The sequence below is a fragment of the Selaginella moellendorffii genome, unplaced genomic scaffold, assembly GCF_000143415.4.
Source record: "Selaginella moellendorffii unplaced genomic scaffold, v1.0 SELMOscaffold_34, whole genome shotgun sequence".
In the NCBI taxonomy this organism is placed as follows: Eukaryota; Viridiplantae; Streptophyta; class Lycopodiopsida; order Selaginellales; family Selaginellaceae; genus Selaginella; species Selaginella moellendorffii.
In genome coordinates this window covers 1238914-1260372 of record NW_003314295.1, presented here as the reverse complement: position 1 = coordinate 1260372, position 21459 = coordinate 1238914, and the positions used below count along the sequence as shown (strand labels likewise).

Here is a 21459-nt window from a genome sequence, read left to right as displayed (position 1 = left end):
AATGCTCCAGCAGTTTTCCAACACATGGCGAACGACGTCTTTCGGGAGTTTCTTGATCAGATGGTGATTGTCTACCTCAATGACATCCTTATCTACTCAAGAACTCAGGAGGAGCACGACAAACATGTACGCAAGGTGCTGGCGAAGCTGCGAGAACACGGCCTATACACGAAGCTTGAGAAATGTTCCTTCGATCAGCAGTCTGTGGAGTTCCTTGGATACATTGTCACTCCTGAGGGTATCACGATGGATCCTGCCAAAGTCAAGACTATTCTCGAGTGGGAGCCTCCACAATCAATGTCGGACGTTCAGGTTTTCCTTGGCTTCGCCAACTTCTACCGCAAATTCATTGATCACTACTCTGACATTGTCCTTCCTCTCACACATCTCACTCGCAAGGATGTTCCCTTCTCTTGGTCTACTGCTACCCAGCATGCCTTCGACACACTCAAGGCAGCCTTCAGTTCTGCTCCCGTTTTGATCCATGTTGATTCCTCACACCCTTTCTTCATCGAGGCTGACGCCTCCGACTTTGCCATCGGTGCTGTGCTGTCTCAACTCGGAGCAGATCAAGAACTTCATCCGGTCGCTTTTCATTCTCGGAAATTCCAGCCTGCGGAGATCAATTATGAAATCCACGACAAGGAGCTCCTTGCCATCGTGGATTCCTTTGGAGAGTGGCGCCGTTTCTTGGAGGGGGCAGGCCATCAAACAACAATCTGGACGGATCACAAAAATCTCGAGTACTTTGCCACTTCCCGAGTTTTAAGCTGTCGTCAAGCAAGGTGGGCACAATTCCTGAGTCGGTTTGACTTTGTTATCAAGTACAGACCTGGAAAGCTTCAAGGCCTTCCTGATGCTCTTTCAAGGCGCTCCTATCTCAGTCTCAGGCCTAGTAATCCTGCCTTCAATCAACAGGATCAAATTATCCTCGGTCCTGATCGGCTTCAAGTTATGGCAATTTCCCTGGCCTCTCAGGACTCCTCCTTGATGGATGCCATCAGAAACAATCTTCAATCCGATGATCTCGCCAGCAACATTTTCCCCCATCTTCAGGCTGGACACCCTGTGACTCCCGACTGCCGGCAATTTGACGAGTTTGAGTTCTTAGATGGCTTATTATACCATGGGGAGTAACTTTACGTTCCTGAAGGTGATGCTCGAAGGTTGGTCCTAATGGCGTGCCACGATAGCCCGACTGCTGGTCACTTCGGCATTGCGAAAACCTATGAGCTAATTGCACGGGACTTTTGGTGGCCTCACATAGACGACTACATCAAAGCTTTTGTTACCTCCTGTGACACTTGCGCCCGGAATAAGGTACCTCGCCACCTTCCTTCAGGTTTGCTTCGTTCCCTTCTGGTCCCTTCAGGTCCTTGGGAATTCATCTCCATGGATTTCTTGAGTGATCTTTCGAGTTCTTGAGGCTTCAACAGCATTTTAGTCGTGGTGGATCGCTTCACAAAGATGGCGCACTTCTTGCCATGTACCAAGGAGTTTTCGGGTGAGGACATGGCAAAACTGGTATTTAGGGAAATTTTCCGACTTCATGGGATTCCTACAGATGTGGTTTCGGATCGGGGGCCTCAGTTCATCTCTCATTTCTGGCAACGGTTTTTGCAGCTGCTTGGAGTGAAGGCCAACCTCTCTTCGGCGTATCATCCTCAAATTGATGGGCAGTCCGAGCGAATGATTCAGACGTTGGAACAATTCTTGAGGTGCTTTATCAACTATCATCAGGATAACTGGTTCAATATCCTTCCCCTTGCTGAGTTCTCCTATAACAACTCTATTCACTCCTCTCTTCGAATTTCCCCCTTCTTTGCAAACTCTGGCCGAAATCCCCGATTCAATCTCTCACTTCCTTCTCTATCCGAATCCTCTCATTCAAATCCCCGCTCTGAGGCATTTGTCTCCAACCTCTAAGAAATCCACAACTCCATCTCCTTCCACCTCCATCGTGCTCAGGAATCTCACAAAACATTTGCCAATATCCATCGTCAGAATTGTCCCCCTTACAATATTGGGGATAAAGTTTGGCTCCTCCGGCGAAATATCTCCACCACCAGGCCTTGTCCAAAACTTGATTTCAAACGCCTCGGTCCTTTCCCTATCACTGCCATCATTAATTCTGTCACTTATCGCCTTGCACTTCCCTCCTCATATCAAATTCACCCCGTTTTTCATTCCTCTCTCCTTGAGCCTTATATTCCCAGTCCTATTCCCAATCGGGTCATTCCTCCACCTCCACTAGTGCAGCTCAAGGATGGGTCTGAGTACGAGGTTCAGAACATCCTTGATTCCAAGATTTCACGGTTTAAACTCTACTATCTGGTCGACTGGAAGGGTTACGGGCCTGAAGAACGCACTTGGGAACCTACAGATAACTTGATTCATTCTCCTGACCTTGTTCAGGACTTCCACCACCGTTATCCTAGTCGTCCCAGTCCTCATTCTTTTTCTCCATCTCCCATCCCTCGCCACTCATCTCATCCTCCTCGTTGTTCTCATTCACATCCTCGTTCCACTCGTTCTTGAGGAGGGGGTGCTGTCAGGAATCCCCTAATTCTTGCCACATTCCTAACTCTCGCCAGATTCCTGACATGCAGACCACATTCCTGATTCTCGAGACACTTCCCTATTCCTGACTCTCGAGACACTTCCCTATTCCTGACTCTCAAGACACTTCCCGATTCCTGAGTCTCGAGCCACATTCCTGATATTGATGTGGCGCCTCCTTGACCTCAGCTATATTTAAGCCGTCCTCGATCCAAGAGTGGTGGAGATTCATCAACCTATAGTATATATAGGTTAGCCTTGTTCCATTTCTCCACAATCTGAATCAACGCCAGTCTAAGGCTTCTTCTTTGTTTCCACTAGCTTTTCTCTTTGTCTTTAGCATTTTCTAGTCTTGATCTAGTTGGGGGTCTTGACACCTATTAAGTCAAGACCACGCTTCTAACTTTATAGTAGAAGTTGAATAAGCACATTGTTATGACTTGGTTGCTGTGTAGTCCACAGTAGCAAATCTCTATATAAGCTTTAAACCTTACTGTGTTAAAAAACCTAACATAGAATTGAAATTTATGCAATGCAAAAAATTGTATATATAATGCTGACCTAGACTTTGCCATGCATACATGGTGGGCACCAATGCATGCATTGATATGTGTAAAATATTATTTTATGAGTTATATATATGTGTTATACCAATTTAAGCACATATGTGTTTTGTTTTTCATATATTTCAAGCTTGTAAAATTTTTTCTTAGGCCACCCACCCCAAGTACACCTCCCCTCTTGGGAGGTATACTTCCCCGCAAAACTGTGTTAACAAATTGCTTACCATAATAAAAGCTATAAATAATTCTTATACACAAATCCAAAACTATATTTTACCAAAATTACATTGTAGAAAATTTATATAAAAATTTTAGGAACTTTAGATAGAAATTATTATCCTTGCATAATAGAAGTGATGAAATCTAAATCAATCCTTAGCAAAAAAAAATTAAAATAATACTATTGTAGTTATATGTTAATAAAGTTCACTAAAATATTACATATATATAAGTTCACTAGAAAATACATATATATACATACAAAAAAATTATTACAACTTGTAAGCTGGCACATATAGTCATGAGAGTGCATCTTTTATATAAGATCAAAAAATAACCTATATATATATATATATATATATATAGAATTTGTTATATTGATGAGACTTTAGAAGCTAAAAAGTATGTGATTCTTTTGAAATTTATTTTTGATCAACTATATAAATAATAAAAATTAATTTCCTTTACATAAACACAAAAATTACAAAAATCATTCTCAAAGCTTTGTTACTATATGATTAACTATGTTATTTTGCATTAATTTAAACTCAATTTAGCCTAGATAAATATTTCTTGAGTTTATTAATGCAACATTTGTGTGGCATAAAGCATTTAAAGGCATATCCCACTTTCACAATGTGGAAAACTGTGCTAGGCAAAACAATTATGTAATATAGCAAAGCTATGTAGTTTAATTCTAATATACTTCAAAAAGATTGTTTTTCCTTCTTAATTAAAAAGTGAGCGATTTTATCAAATAAAAAAAATGCACTTGAATAGTGACGTTTTTGCATAAGATAGGAAAAATAACAATTATATCTTCCAAATTTAGCAATTGTGAAAGAATTAAGGCTTTATAGTTTTGAGTATAAGAACCATTTCAATAGTTGCAGAAAAATTTAATTACTTCTTTAAATGTTTAGAGGTTTTAGGGTTTCCAATGCTAGGGCTTAATCCTTTTCTTGGCAAGCAAGGGAAAAAAAAATATTCTCGGCCATTTGCTACTTGCTTTAAGTAGTGTAAAATCTCACCCATTTTTAATCTATAGAGCCTCTTCGTAAATACTAGACATGAGGACATAAGCCGTGGCGTTCTTGTCATCGATTCTCATAACACCCTCAAACGCAACCCGTCCCACTTGCAAATTCTTCCACATCTTACAACACTCCAGCAGCGCCATCCAAATCACAATGTCTGGTTTCACAGGCATCGTCTCCACCACCTTTCTCGCCTCCTCCAAGAGGTTGGCCTGCCCCAGCAATCTCACCATGCAAGTGTAATGCTCGATACCCGGAGCGATGCCGTGCTTGGATCGCATCTCCTCCAAGTAAAACTTTGCTCGATCCACGTGCCCAGATCGGCAGCACGCCGATAACACCGAGAGATACGTGATCGCATCGGGTTTGATTCCTTCTTCCCTCGACTGCATCCTCCTGAAGAGCTCGAAAACTCGCTGGGAATCGCCCTGGCGGCTGTATCCCGCAATGAGCGAGGTCCAGCTGACCAGATTCTTGCTGGGGATCGACGAGAAGACCCTCTCGGCATCGCCCATGCTCGCGCATTTGCCATAGAAATCCACCAGCGCGTTGGAGAGAGAGAGGGGATCATCGCCATTGCTGGGAAGAAAGCATTTAGGGCTTATCCGGGCTTCCAGCTCTCGCCCGGAATCCAGATCGCCCAAACTCGCGCAGGCTCTCAGCGCGGCGATGTGGGTGATTCGATTGGGCGCGCGGGAGGAAGAATCGCGCAAGCGCGAGTAGAGATTTAGCGCGAGCTTGGGGTCGTCGTTGTGGAGGGCTCCCTGGATGAGGCAATTCCACGACACGATGCTCCTCCTGTCCGGCCGGATCGATTCGAACACCTGGATCGCCTCGCGGAGGCTGCCACACTTGGCGTACATGTCGATCAGCGTGTTGGCAGCGGCGAGGTCGAGCAAATTCGCGGCCAGCGCCATCGAGTGGAGAGCTCGTCCCTTGTGAAGAACCCTAATCTCTCGATCTTGACCCTCGCCGGCCAGATTTGCGCAGGCCTTGATCGCCGCGAGGAGCGCGGTGGAGTCGGGCTGGCATCCCTCGTCGCGCATCCTCTCGAAGAGCTCCAGCGCCAGCCTCGAATTGCCCGCATTGATAGCGCCCAGGACGATCGACGTCCAGCACACGACGTGGATCTCCCGCGCGCTCCACAAGACGTGTAGCGCGCCCGGGAAGCTCCCGGTCTTGGCGTAGGAATCCACCAGCGCCGCAACCACGAATCCATCCAGCTCCACCCCGACCCTGGCCGCGCGGTCATGGATCGCTCTCACCTTCTCCAGGCACCTCGCAGCGCCATCGCGATCGATCAATCCCGCCACGGCCTTGAGCGCCGCGAGTAGCACCAGTCGATCGGGGGGCGGGCACCGCGAATCGGCCAGCAATCCAGCGTAGGAATCCAAGGCCAAGGCGAACTCCCCTGCGCGAGAGAGCGCCTGGATGATCGACGTCCACGAGACGAGGTCGCGCGATTCCATGGAGTGGAAGATATGGCAAGCGTCGGCGATGGCGCCGCACTTGGAGTACATGTCGATGAGGAGATTGGCGAGGAGGGTGTTGGAGGCGTGGTGATTACCGGTGGCCATGGCGTGGGCGTGGAGCTTGCGACCCATGGCGAGATTTCTGGTGCTTCTACACACCTTGAGCGCCGCCAAGAGGAGGCCGAGGCTGGGGATGGATCCCTCCTCTTGGATTCGCGTGTACATTGCGAGCGCTCGCTCGTCGCAACGCCCTCCAGCCATCTTTGGACGATATTTTTTCCAGTTAAAGACATTGAAGAACCCTAAAAACCAAAGAAAGAAATGAATTTTGCCTTGAGCGCGGATGACGAGTGGTCCGGTTTCATCACGCTTGAGGTTTCTCAGGAATGATAAACAACCGCGGTGTTCTTCTCCTTGCGACACAAGAGTCTTGAAAACCAAATTGAGCTCCACAAGAAGAGGACGACACAACACCATTCAATTTTCAAGAATGGCTCCAAACACTCCAGCAGCCGTTTGTAATGCTCTTGAAGAAGAATTGTATGAATTCTCGATTGCAAAAGATGTTTCTCTTTTTTCTTTACTAGAAACCACAACCGGGATTGCTTCCGAAGTTGCTCAACCTAAAGGAATGATCACATACAAAACAGTTTTATAAAGTTACTTGAGGCATCGAAGATGCGGGCTTGCCCTTGGCAAGGTTGCATTACCAAGTGACCAGCTTCAATGGCATTCCTGCTGGCCATCCAAGCCATATGAAAGTGAGTTTCCGATATCTCTCAAGCTCCTATGCCGCGTCCATCACTGTTTTCTCTTTTGTCAATGATTGAGAAACTTATATATCTTTTCGTTTGTCGCAGATGGATCTCACTCCTGAGCTCGGTCGCCTCTACCTTGCTCGAGTCAACCATTATTTTTATTTTTAATGCCAACTAGCATGGGACTATAATACTACAAGAATGCAATGCATTATTCACCTCCCTCTGTTCCTTTTAATCTTCACTACTTGAGTGCAACGTATACACAGTCGCTGACTCGTAGGCACCCGCAGACGCACTTCAATTTGCAGCCAATGTGCTCCACATCCGTAGTGTGGTTCATACCCATGGAACTCCAGCATCACTATTGCCCGGTAGATGTCATATTTCGGTGTGGAAATTGTCTATGAGAAAGGAAACAAAAAGTTCATACAAAACCTAGCTCATTATCATAAATATTCTTGGAATATACTTAGAGGTGTGGGCATGAACGTGAATTCAAACCTTGGTTTACAAATAGTTTTTTCCTTCTTACTTCACTGTTTATACTTCAGATACTTCACGAAGTATGAGAAATTTGTGAACGAATTTGTTCGTTCATCTCCGGGCCATGGTGTGACACAAAGCCGTGGTGATAAGAACGTTGATCTAATGGAGAAAATTTCTATACATTACCTGGGGTGACACGTATCTTAATTTATTACTTTGAGAAACGGAACAACCTAAATGGAGTCTCTCATGGCAAAGGTTGTCCCTCACTCCGCTTCCAAACAACATCCCCTCCGTGACACATATCTTAACTTATAACTTTGAGAACCAGAACAACCTAAAGTATAATGGGGCAAAGGTTATCCCTCACTTTGCTTCCAAATAACATCCCCTTTGCTTGCCACCCGGATTTCTCTTTTCTGAGCCAAGAGTTTAATGAATGGTTCATCTCCAAGTTCGGAATCACTGATGAGAGTGCGAAGAAAAAAACACTTGCTTGATGCATCCCAAGGGTGAAGGGGACAGCGAGAAGGACAGAGTCCTCTTGGCAGGAAAGTATTTGTGGGTGTACTTCCTGGTGGATAACATCCTCGAGTCAAGCAGCCAGGAAGTCAAGCCGCCCTCAAATCCATCATCTGGAGCATCGTCACCACTGGAATCTACAAAGCATCCGAGGAGCATGATCATCATCGCCTCGTGCTGCTGCTCTAGCTCCACAAAGAAATACCCATTCTCTCGCTACTGCAAGATCCTCTCAATCTATCTGGATAGCGTCTAGGAGGAGGTCAAGCACCAAATCAATAACACGATCCCGAGCAGCGTGGAGTACCGGCTTCTCTGCCACCGTGCTGGATTCATGTAGGTGATGGCGTGCATCATGGCCGAGTTTTGCATGGGAATCAAGCTCAAAGAATCGGTTGTAAACCTGGGAGAGATCCGTGAGCTCGTCAAGATCATGGACGACCACGTACCTCTTGTCACTGCACAAGGGGTATTACAATGGCACCATTTGCCACAACTGGGTAATTGTTTTGCTTCCGCATGATTGTGCGGCTTTCCAGAAGAGTGTGGATCGTGTTTGTAGGTTTTGTATGAACCTTTCTCATAGGACAATTTCCACACCGAAATATATGCGCCTGTCAAACAAGATCAAGACCTCCACTCTCTCCTTGGAAACCTGAAAGATGAGCTTCCAGACCTCATTGATTTCATGGAAGCCTCTCCCAACTTGGATGCTTCTGCTTCTCGCCCTCTTCCTTTTCCGGATTCGAGGAATTCGACAGTGTTTGGAGAAGTTCCAGCAGGAATTCAAGGACAAGCTCAAGCACAGCTAAGAATGTGCTCACACAAACTTTGTCTTTCCACTCTTCTTGAATAGTCGATTGTTTCACAAATAGGTTGACGCTCATGTTCCAGCGCAAGGCGTTTCTCCAGGAGAGCAATCTCAACGATCTGGTGACCAGCAGTACCGGTCGACGACAATGACTTTGGGGAGGATCCAACCAGTTCGTTTTTTTTCACACAAAGGCAAAAGTTTTACTATTTTTTTCGAAGTCAAGGGTTAGGTTATACTTTCTCGCTTGGATTTTTCTATTCGAGATGTCGGAACGCGCACTTTCGTCAGGTATGGATGCTTCTCTCCATCAAGAAGCTATGGTCTCTCGCGATCATGGGCCTCCAACGCTTGGCCACCGAGCTCCAGCGCCCTGGCATGGCGGCCATCACCGAGCTTCACACCCGCGAGCTCCAGCTCCAGCTCCAGCTCCGGCGCATCGAGCAGCGCATGGACATCGAGCATCTCATGGAGGCCACGAGCCAGCGCCAGCTTTACCTCCAGGTCTTCAAGGTGGCGCTCCAGTTCCAGTTCCGGCTCCAGCGCCAGCTGCTTTCGTTCATGCTCGCGGCCACCACCCTGGTGATCGAGCTCCAGCGCCTGCTTTCCTTGATCATGCTCGCCACCACGATCCAGCTCCGTGCCATCATCATCACGGTGATGGAGCTCCTCTGGTTGTTCACCACCATCACCATGGTCACCATCATGGAGGACGCCACCACCACCACCACCACCACCACCACCATCGTCGCCACGGTCACAACGCAGCAGTGGTCACACCGACACCCGCGGCAGTAGTTACAGTGGCTCGGAGGACGCCGTGGTCGCTGCTCCAGCTTCTTCTCTGGGTTTTGGTTGCGATCTTGGTGCTTCTTTTGTGCTTTTTGCTAGTGCGATGGATGTTATCTCGAAGGAAACAGCGCAGGAATGCGATCTTTCAGGACCCACGGTGGCGGATCGAAGTGACGAATCCTCTGGCAGTTGTGGTGGACGATTCTCTGACTGAGAAGAAAGAGAGCGAGTGGAGGATTAAAGTGCTAAACGCACAGGAGGAAGACGATCTGACTATGAGCTTGTGAAAGTACGGTGCAACCTGCATAGCAAGTGGAGAGATTTAAGCGGTGGGATTAGTGTCGTCTAGAATGCACTCTGACTTCGTTCTAAACGGCACCAACTGTCATCTGGACGCTCAAACGGTTGATACTGCGTTGGAAGACCTGTTCCAGTTTGGAGTGAAGAAGACACAGAGAGCTTTGTCGATCTGCAAAGGTCGCGTCTAAGCCTCGTCAAGTTTTTAAACGAATACCCCGGAAGCAACATCGTGGACTATCTTGATTGCCGGCTATGCTCAGCTCAACGAACCGGACGAGCTGTTTCAACGGCTATGCTCAACCGCCGAAAGTTTAACTGTCGTGGCAGAACTGAAGGCTTGTGGAAGCTTGGCAGCTCTGGCAATTGGGAAGGTAATCCACTTGACTGTCTCCAGATATAAAGACGAAGTCATTGCGTCCGTGGCCAACTCAAAGCGGGAGTATCACTGGTGCTGAGAATGTAGTACTGCGAAGGACTGCCGAATGGTCACTTGCGGCTTTGTTCTGGAAGTCTTAAAACCAGACGGGATTGCTTCACTTCATCCTCGCTGAGTGTAGCCATGCTGGCTTTGTCGACACAGCAATCCAGGAATGATGTCGTAAACGATGCCTTTGTTGATTATATTTTATGCTTTAAGATTTATTTCGACTTTTATTTATTGAAAAAGAAGAATATGTGGAATGTTTGGAGGAGATTTAGTTATATTTTATTATTTTGGCAAAGAGAGAAGAGGCTATAACATAAATAGTATGAAAAGGTGGTTTTAAAGAATTATAAACTTTGTTTCTCTTTTCTGTCAACATTTTTGGTTCTGAAACAGTTGTCTGAGTGTTCCAGTGTTCTTGTGGATAGCAAGCTCAAAAACTTTACAATAGACTAAGAGAGTTAATAGCAGCTTAGCTAATAAAAGATGACAAAATCAATTCTTCATTTTTAATAACTAAAAGTAGAAACAAAATTTAAGGCATAAAATAATCAACATAGCTTTTCACATCCTCTAGAAAGTTCAAATATAATTTTTGTGTCAATGCTTTCCTTGCTCCCAAAACCAATCCATTATTGAGTAACTAGCACTTGCCCAGCATATGCTGCCTAGTTAGCAAAATACTGTTTTTATTATTATAGTTTTGTTATATTAAAAACTAAAATTGAAATAATATCAAATAAATAAATATTATATTCCACTTTGAAAGAAGAATTGATGGAATTATACCCAGCAAATGTTAGGTGAACACAAAAATCAATTCTTGTAAACTTGATAATATAAATATTTAGAACAAAATATATTCCTAGGCATAAGTAAGAATAAATATTCATTAATAAAAATATTAGATACAAATTATTATTTAAAAATATGAATATATTTAAAAAAATACCAGACCAAAAAATATAAACATTTCTATTATTAATAATATGTTACTAATAATTAAAACTTATATTAAGATATTATCAAACAAAAAGGAATAATTACTAAGAATATTTATTACTCATTTTTATTAGCAAGACATTACTTATTTATACAGTTTACTTAGAATATTACTACCCAAATCCAGTCAAGAAAATAATTACTAACAAAATATTTTGTAAATATATATGTTATAGAAATTGTAATTCCATATTATTACATATTAAGAAAACTATATTTACAGTTAGGAAAAAGATTTTAAAATATTACTGCTTAATAAAATACTGCATACATTATTTTAGTTTTTCTGATAATGAGTTAGATTGTAAATAGTTAAGGTTATATATAAAAATATAATATGTACTCTTATTGTTGAAATTGTTTATTTTTTTTGTATTAACACTTGAAACTTTGATCATGATCTTACACATTAATAAAACTAAGTCAACCCACATTTGATATACCATCACTTAGTGTTGGGTTTCATATGTTATAGTGATATTTAAACAGGCCATTTGTGTAAAATATAGTCTTCATATTATATTTACAAATACAGTTAAATTAAATTATAAAAGTTAATTTTGACTTTAAATATTCAAAGATTATAATAATTTATAAAATAGAATAAATTTAGGATTAAAAAGAAAGCTGTTCACTTAAAAATAAATATTCACTCTTTAGAATAACCTGTTAAACAGAATTCAAATCTCTAGCATTGATCTGGTGATACCATCAAAAGACATACATAATATATCACCTCATGATTACAATTTGTCATTGGTTGTCAATGGCACTATGCATTGCCATTTGGATAACCTAAAATCTCACCATAGCAAGAGACAAAACCTATTCCAACACTTAGCACCTTGTGTCCTAATCTCTTGCACCCATGAATTCACCTGGTAAAGAAAGTAAAAAACTTACCATCCTAATGACCATGCAGATCTGCCACAATGAGAAGCATGTAAGCTACTACTTTGATGCCAGTGGCTAAGAAACTACATGCCAAGCAATTCTTCTGTTAAGTTCAGAGCATAAGAATCTTTAGTGCCTTGCTGAGCACCCTAGTGCATTCCTAGCTCGGTGCCTCCTCTCAGCGCCTCTGCCAGTGCCTTAGGCCGCTCTCTCACACCAGCACCTCACTCAGCGCTCCGCATTCTAGTCGAGCGGCGCGTCTGGATGCTGCAACACCTCGCTCCACCACCAGGAGGATGATCGATCCTGCTCCAGTCGCCAGATCTTCCTCGTGGCCTTGGGCTGCTGCTGCTGCTCGAGCGATCTCGATGCCCAGACGACACCCATGAGAAGGATCCGGCCCTTACAAACCACCAGCTTGGGGAGATAGTCCTGGATCTGCGAGGGAATGCTGGAGGCCAACATGGCAATCTTGTGCCAGGAGTTTTGCTTGAGATCCAGTGCCATGAGCTTGTCACAGACCGAGTGGGAGTAAAGCACGCCCTTGGTGCACAGTGATCCAAGATCTGTACACGGCCATGCCGTAATCTCCCCTCCAAAGAAGCATCCAGTGAGCCATTTCCCTTGCAGCACGTAGAGGGTCGCGCCTCCCAGCTCGCCAAAGCTACCAATGTGATTGATTGCCTTCTGGAATGCCTTGGTGTTAAGTTTGATCCCATTGCTCACTCCCCCAAAATCAGCATTTTCTCCATTGCTGTTGCATCCCTGGATAGCCGGCCAGCAATCACCTAGCAAGAACACATTTGTCATGTTGCTTTCTTCGCTCAACGGTCAACACCTTGCATTTGCCACGTGTCACAGCACCTTCCTCTCTCGTCCCACGCGGCTTGGCTGCCTCCCATTGGCCGGGAGCAAACATCAGCACGATTATTCGCTAACACGTGGTTAAACAAATAACCCTTTTACAGTTACACCCATCGGACGGCTGTGATTGGCTGGATCCGGCAGCCCAGAAAGTTCAGCAACTCCTCCTTATTGTGATAGATGCCAAGAAAAATCCTTATAACCATTTCTGAGAGTATACTCATAACAAACCTTCTTGTCAATTGTTCCTGAAAAGGATCATACTTCTCCAGGAATTCATCAAGGTCTGGAATATCATCTCCCCCAATATTTTGCCCAAAATTCATAATAATTTTACTTTTTGACAATACTTTATATGCTAGAAGTTTAATTGGAGGAGAGAGAAAAATTAATGGAGAGGCTATAATTAAAATAGTATGGTTAAAAAAAATGTTGTGGGATACCAAAATGGTTATAAAAATTATAAGAAATAAAGGAGTGTTTCTTTGGCATTTCACTCTGAATGTGATCACTTGGGAAGTGGAAGAATGTTATAGCCAGACAAGAAGCAAAGCTGCAGCCTACATGCATATGGGATTGTAGGCAAAGTTCAGAAGAAGCTCAAACACTGACAAATGTGGAATCATTCATAAGTTCATACTTATGGGATAAAACTCACGCACATAGGGACAAGATGGCTTCACAAGGCTGCTCTCAAGGATCAGGGGTATGTTTCAGACGTAGGAGCCATTGCATGGGACATTCCTGAAGAAGAAAAAGAGGAGTCGTTTTGTGGGTACAACAGGAGGCTGGCTATCATTGTGAGTTCAGGAGCAACAATGTGTATTGGCAAGAATTTGCATGTAGACCTACAATGTTTCATCTCCACTCATAATTGCAAAGGTAGTTTGGCACTCAATCTCTTTTTCCAGCACGTAGTAGCAAGGCTGTCAACTTGAGAAGCGTGCCAGCTGATTCCAGGATGGAAAATGGATTTTTGGTGAGCAAAAGAGGTAAGCTTAGTTCTGAACTGCAATGGTGTATTAACTTTAAGAAGTTTCATATGCAGGCAATAGATTTCACATTCTAAACAGCCTCTTGGACTCTACTCCCAAGTGTGGGATGCTCAGCAAGTTTTCATAGTACTTACAAGCAGCTGAAGGAAACGATGAAGCCAAGAAAGGAATGGCTCTTCATACGGTGGCTTGCAAGGTGGGCTATGATCTTGATGTGTTTGTGGCAAGGAGTCTGGTGGGTCTGTACGCGAGGAGTGGGAGTATGGAAGATTTATGCAGGATGGGTGCGAAGTGTGGATATGAAGCTAATGCATTTGTCAGCCTTGTGAACATGTGGAAGCATCAGAAGTGTTTGAGAGGATGCAAAACCACGACATTGGTTGTATGGAATATGATCATCATGGGTTATGCACCTTGAGCTCTTCTATTGGATGTAATAAGATGCTAGACTTTGCATGAAGTAAAAAAACATTGTTTCATAGGATGTTTGGAGAATACTCCTCAAAATATCCACCTTTGCTCTCAAGCTCTACAAGCAAGTTGGCAGTCAAACACTCAGGCTTAGTAGCAAAGGTGGACATTTTGAGGGAATCTAGACAAGAATCTGCCACTTGTGTGCTTGCTCATCAGATTATATAGGAAGTGTGGAGACATGGCTATTGATTGAGAAGTTTAAGTGTGTCACTATCACAATGACACACTTCTGCATAAATCTAATCCTCATCCAAAGGAAATAAATGCAAAGGGATACAATTGTGACATCATTGTTCCCACTATTATCTCTCTTTAAACCACTATTGCCTGGCATTAATCCAATGGAGTGTGCTGCCACCACCTTGCCAGTGCCTTGAGATTACCTTGAATTTGGATTTACCCACTTTGTTGATACAATTGGTATTGGAAGTGTACAAGAAAGCCACTGGAAAGAGGTGATGTTTGGCCCTTAAGTTTTGCTTTGGGAGTTCTCTTGTCTGAAGCAATTGATTCATACCCATGGCAAAAGACTCTTTTGGATCAGATTCAACAGTGATAGATTTTATTTCCAATTTTTTGGCACTTTTGCGTAAAGAGGAAAGAGTTTATAAGCTTCACATGAAGGATTTTTGGGGCAGCTTGGACATGAGATGATTGGTAGTTTCATTTAAATGGGGGACATTGTCATTTGAGGGGCACTACTATATTGAAGTGCGAGAGATAGGGTACTAAAAAAAATGAGGAATATTAACTTTTTGCTCTAGCTTTAGTTTTGGAATATAGATGATTGTAGATAGATTGGTTTCTTTTGTTATGTGTGTTCTTATAGGTTTTATAACTTGGACTCAGGAAAGGTATTTTTATATAGTTAAGGTAGTTGATAAGATGTCAGGTGTGGTGCTGTTCTCCATCCAAGTCAAGATATACACTGAGTTTATTCACCTCCTTGATGTCATTTTGAATATTTAATTTTAAAATAACATCATCAACAGTCTCTTCATCCACATTATGACTATCATTAACTCTTCATTAGGATCAGCATCCCCACCCCCCCAAAAAGAATAATACCAATGAAATCAACAAGCCCTAAATACCTAAACCATGAAATATTTTTAGAATATTCTTATGGTTTTTGTTTTAGATTCTAGTAATTTCATTAAAGATTTCTAAATGATTTAACAAAGGTTCTTTATGCTTCATTTGTGAAGAAGTTTGAAAAGGTTAATCTTGTGAATTAGTTATTAAAGATCATGCAAAGGATTTTGTCTTTGAATGTATATGTTCGTTAAGTTCTGTGATCATTACTTTAATTTCACAAACACATATAATGAGTTTCTAAAGATGCATTGTTTTATCAATGGTTTGAGTTTGGTGGATATATAGCAAAAAGTCAAGAAAGACTTGTTAGCAAAATTGATTGATGCTATCACTAAAGTAACTCAGTCAATTATGGTCAATAGAATGATTAATAGGGTAGACAACATGATAACCAATACTTCATATTTAGGGAAGAAATGATTATTATTGTATCAAATCTCAAAGAATGAAGATGATAATAAGGTTAAAACCCTTTGTTTGGACCAACAAAGTGGAGGGCAAATATTTAAATTTTTACAAAGCTGAATATTATAAAAAAGGTTGTTCTTTTGTGAAGGGTTAGAGGATGTTAAAGTGAATATAGTGGAATTCGTTATGGATATAACTCAAAAGTATTTTTATAGTGGTTTTTTCATATTTTGTGATGAAAGTTCAAGAACCTCAAGTTTTTATAAAGCTTAATGGTTTTATGCACAATAAACTTGTGAAAGCTAAAGGGGATATTTAAGGTAGTGAAGTTACTTTTTGATATACAATCTAAGTGGTTTTATTATTCCATAGAGAAACTAAGTTTCTTCATCTTGAAGTTCAAAAGGTTGTGACAAGACCATATTTTATCTTTTAAAGAAGAGAAAATGATTTATATGTTTGATATTTTTATCCTTAATAACATTATTTTCAGACTCAACTTGACTAAACATTAAACTTGTATTCACACTGTTTAAATCTAATTTAAGAAAAGTTTATGAGAGAATACAATAATGACTATTTGAACAGATAAACTAATCTTTATAATTTTGATTGATCCACTTATAATCATACATAATAAAGATCCACTAATGTCATACTAAACAACTATAGACTAACTTATTTTCCACTTATAGCAAGCCTATAGAAGACTTATTTTTACCTATAGTACTATAGTAATAACTCATCTAATAAGTTAACATTAATCTTGTCAAAAAATATATTGCCCAATCTCACTCAATAGTACTTGCTTCAAATTGGATATCCTTTCTTGGTTACGTCTCATGATATACCAAATATCAATTTAAACATATGATCCTTAAATGTAAGCTTTTGAATTTGGGAAGTCATCTAACTTAGTAATACTTAAACTCAAAAATACTTAACCCTAAATATCCTAGGATTCTATATTTAAACCTTAATGAATCATTTCTCAAATTGTTCTTTTTAATTGCTTACAATTAACTTTTTTTTATCCTTTATATATATATATAAAACATTGCACTGTGAGGGCCAAGTGTACGGCTACGATGCCGTATACTAATATTAGCATAGTGGGATTTTGGTAGCCGTCGGATTGGTTTCAATCCGGACCACTCGCTCCTGTATATAAGCTAGGGTTTTTGGGCTAATTGATATGCACATTTCTATATTCCTGTTCCATATTCCATGCACTCACATTGGTGGAGTTGAGGGGTACCTTTGATTGTCCCTGGGGAGTGCTTGGATTTGGGATTTCGGTTTAGATCTAGCTTTTGCATTGTTTAGATCTAGCTTTTTCCATTTCTTTTCTTTTGTTCTTTCCTTTCAGGATTTTGGTTTAGATCTAGCTTTTTGCATTGTTTAGATCTACCATTTCTTTCCAGCTTTTTGTCATTTCTCTTCTTTTGCTCTTTCTTTTTCATTCATCTTCATGGCCGATCTGCAATCTCCTCCTTTGACTCTAGAGCAGCAGTTGGTTCAATTGCTTGATGCTATGCGCTTGCAATTGAACAACCAAACTCAATTGATGGCGGCGTTCACGGCACATGGTACAACTCCTCCTGCTCTTGGTGCCAATCCTCGTGTTCGGCCGGAGTTCTTTCGTGGGAATCCTGGGGATGATGTGTACTATTGGTTCGATCACTTCACGGTGATTGCCACATATCATTCTTGGGATGATGCTCGACATTTGCGTGAGTTCCCCACATGTCTCCAAGGGACGGCATTGCAGTGGTACAATGGATTGAGCGCAGCCACTCGTGGCGATTGGAGTGTTCTTCCGGATGTCTTCAAACACGCCTTCGGACACGCCGACGATTGTGATGATGCCTTCCAACAATTGCATCGTCTTCGCCAAGGGCCATCTGAGTTGGTGATGCAATTTGGCATTCGTTTCCGAAGTCTTTTGCTTCGTGTGGAGCCAAATATGTCGGAGCAGATCAAGCTAGGAATGTTGTGGCCAGCACTTCGTCAAGATCTTGTCGGACTTGTGCATGCACTTGCTCCTGCCACCCTTGACGATGCTCTTCGCTTGGCACAACGATATGAGACGTCGCCTCTTCCACTTCTTGCTACACGTCCTTCAGCTCCACTTCCTATGAGTGATGGTCCTGTTCCCATGGAGGTTGATGCTGCTACTACTCGAGTCCAAGGACAAGGGCGAGGACGTGGTCGTGGCCGTGATGTTCGTTGCTGGGCGTGTGATGAAGTTGGTCATACTTATCGGTGTTGTCGGCGCTTTCCGGATTGGTGACCTCCATTTCCTGGGTGGAGACCTTGGCGTCAGCAACGTCCCGTTGGTGCTGCTGCGGTGGAAGGTTTGGATACCGAGGTGCATTTGGGAAACGAGGAGTCACGCGAGTAATGGAGGGACCTTGCGCGAATAAGTTAGTGACCCCTCCATTTTTCTTTTGAGAGTATCATCAAGGGGTTCACTTGGCACTGGTTCATCCAGTGTTTACTTTCCAAGCTCGTTTTTATAACAAGAGTTCTCCTATTCTTCTCTCCGTGTTAGTTGATACAGGTTCGAGTTTATCTTCTATTGCTCGACCTGTTGCCACACGTTGTCGTCTACACTTGCGTCATGCGGCGGATCTAGTTTTCATTCTTTATGGCAACGGCCGTACACATGTATGTGCACGAGATGAGGTGGACCTGGTTGTGCGTATGGGCGATCTCGAGCTTGAGTTGCAGTCGTTGCGGGTGGTGCTGAGTCAAGCTTTTGACCTCATTCTTGGTATGGATTGATTGCAGCGCAATCATGCCAAGTGTGACTTTGAGGCTTCTCCCCCTTGTCTTATACTTCCTTATGTTTCATCCATTCCTCTCACTTCCGTACTTCTTCGTCCCTCTACTTCTACCTCTACTTCCATTACTTTTGTTCCCCCACTATTTCCTCTTGTGTTTCCATCTTGTTCTGCTCTTCCCTTTTCCGATCCCTCCGATGATCTTTGTGTTGCAGTTGTTGACCAACTCATGAAGGAGTATTCTGATCTCTTTGAATTTGACTTATCATCTGGGGCCAAGATTGCCACACGTCATCCTATTCCAACCGGGGATGCTCGTCCAATCAAGGTTCCTGTTCGTCGTCGGTCACCCAAGGAGATCAAGATTTTACGTGCAAACGTCAAGGAGATGTTGGAGAAGGGTGTTATTCGGAAGTCGCGGAGTCCTTGGGCACGTGAACCTCATCTTGTGACGAAGCCTGATGGGAGTATTCGTTTCTGCATCGACTATTGTCCGTTAAATGAAGTGACGATCCCGAACGTGTACCCTCTTCCTCACACTACTGATCTCTTGGATCGTCTAGGGCGAAGTCGTTGGTTCACCAAGCTAGATCTTGCTTCTGGGTATTGGCAAGTACCGATGGCCGAAGAAGATATTCCTAAGACTGCTTTTTGTACACCATTTGGTTTGTACGAGTTCTTGGTGATACCGTTTGGTTTGAACAATGCTCCAGCAACTTTTTCTTTGCGATATGCCGGAGGTGACGGCTGACTTCATTGATGATGTCTTGATCCACTCGGAGGGGACGTGGGAGGAGCACGTTTGTGATGTTTGTAAAGTGTTGGATCGGCTACGCGACGTTGGTTTAAAGCTGAAGCAGTCAAAGTGTGTGTTTGGGTCCAAGGACACAACTTATCTTGGGTACCGTATTTCTCGTGAGGGTTTGCAAGTTGATCCTGACAAACTTGTGGCTATTCTAAAGTTCCCTACTCCGAAGTGTGTGAATGATGTGCAGCGCTTTTTGGGTAAGGTGCAGTATCTCGGTCATTTTGTGGATCATCTTTCCGATCGCACTACACCATTGCGAGCCTTGTTGAAGTCATCAACGTCATCTTTCATCTGGTCTCCGGATTGTGAGCGGGCGTTCGTGAATCTCAAAGAGCTATTGACGACTCCTCCGGTTTTGGCATATCCTGACTACACTCGACCTTTTATTTTGCGCGTGGATGCTTCTGACATTGGTCTTGGAGGCGTGTTAATGCAAGAGAGCTCGAGTGTGCCTGGTCAGCGCCATCCCATTGCATACATAAGCCGTACATTACAACCAGCGGAGATGAACTACTCCACGACGGAGAAGGAGTGTTTAGCAACAGTCTGGCAGAAGAACCTGGTTGGTCGTACGGCTCGATGGGCTTTGAAGCTTCAGATATATGATTTCGATGTTGTTCATCGCCCAGGGAGTTCTATGGCTGATGCTGATGCCCTTTCTTGAGCTCCTCTTCCTTCTCCACTCACTTCTCATGTTTCTAACGAACCTGTTGTTCCAGCATCTGTGGATTTTCTAGATGAGGATTCTGTGCCTTCGGCGGTTGCTGTCCTTGACGTTCAGTGTCCACAGGGCGCAGAGCAAGATCTACCTTCTCTTGATGAGGTTCGCGAGGCTCAAAAGATTAAGCCGTGGATTCGAAGGCTTCGAGATGGGTTTGAGAATCCTGCATCACTTGCTGATGATTTGCCTTTCCGGCATTTACATTCTCAATATCGCCTTAAAGATGGCCTTTTTTATTTTGTGGGGACGGATTCTGATGATCATTTACGGCTGGTGGTGCCTTCGGTGTTTATTTTGCAGTTTCTCCATGCTTACCATGATTCTCCTGTTCTAGGTGGGCATATGGGACACCGTCGTGTCACCGAGAAGCTGCGCAAGTCTTTCTATTGGCCAGAGATGCGACGTGATATTATCCGGTATGTGCGTAGTTGTGTTTGGTGCCAAGCTCGTAATACTCCCCCTTGTGCTGCGGAAGGACGGTTAGAGTCAATTGCAGTTTCCCGTCCGTTTGAGTTGGTGGCGTTTGATCTTATGGGACCTTTTCCACGATCGACTACTGGCAATGAGTATGTTATTATTGCTTCTGACTACTTGACTCGTTGGGTGGAAGTTGGTGCTCTTACTAGTGCCTCTACAACTGCTGTTGGATACTTCCTCCTCAATCAAGTGGTGTTCCAACATTCTTGTCCAGAGCGGATTCTTTCGGATAATAGTCCTGCATTTATGGCTGAGGTATTTCATGTTTTGACATCTCAGTTGGGGATACGCCACACTTTTACGAGTGTTTATCATCCACAATCAGATGGTCTGGTGGAACGGCTCGTTCGGACATTCAAAGGGATGATTGCGAAGTATGTGAACTTTCAGCATTCGGATTGGGATGGTTATTTGCCATCTCTTCGATATGCCTATGTCACAGGGGTGCAGAGTTCTGTTGGTGCTTCACCATATAAACTTCTATATGGTCATGATCCAATATTACCAACAGAGCTGGGTTTACCTTCGCGATTGCCACGAGCTTCTGATGCTAGGTCATGGGATCAATATTTGACAAGCATTCTTCCACTTGTCCGAGCAGAGTCTGCTGAACACCTAGGCCGCGTACAAGTGCATCATCGTCCACCTGCGGAGTACAAAGTGGATGATTTGGTGTTAGTCCGTTTTCCCCATCTTACGGTACATGGTTTATCTAAGGGGCTCCTTGCGCAGTGGAAAGGACCGTATCGGATGTTGTGGCAAGTTGGACCACAAGTTTATGAGGTTCGGCATGACGTTTAGCAGGCCGATCCTCCCGAGATTGTGCATGTGCAGCGGTTAAAACGCTTCATACAAAGGGATCAGGAGCAGTTAATACCGTCTACAGATCCACCGATGCCTCTTCCTGACGTTCCTCCAGATCCCGGCCCATCTACAAGAGAACCCTGACGGCCTTCCATTATTCCGAGAGGAGGGGATGATGTGAG

The 21459-nt window shown here is 43.3% G+C and overlaps 1 protein-coding gene and 1 pseudogene across 1 annotated transcript; one reads left to right on the top strand and one right to left on the bottom strand.

The window, feature by feature from the left end:
* Positions 1–4383: 4383 nt before the first annotated feature.
* On the bottom strand, positions 4384–5847 carry LOC9656107 (pentatricopeptide repeat-containing protein At2g22070). Its single transcript, XM_024682279.1, has 2 exons — positions 5003–5847; positions 4384–4813 (listed from the first exon to the last, which is right to left on the bottom strand). Exons 1-2 carry the CDS (start codon positions 5845–5847, stop codon positions 4384–4386), a joined length of 1275 nt encoding a protein of 424 aa, XP_024538047.1.
* Positions 5848–7334: 1487 nt separating this feature from the next.
* On the top strand, positions 7335–9509 carry LOC9656106 (annotated as a pseudogene).
* The last annotated feature ends 11950 nt before the right edge of the window (positions 9510–21459 follow it).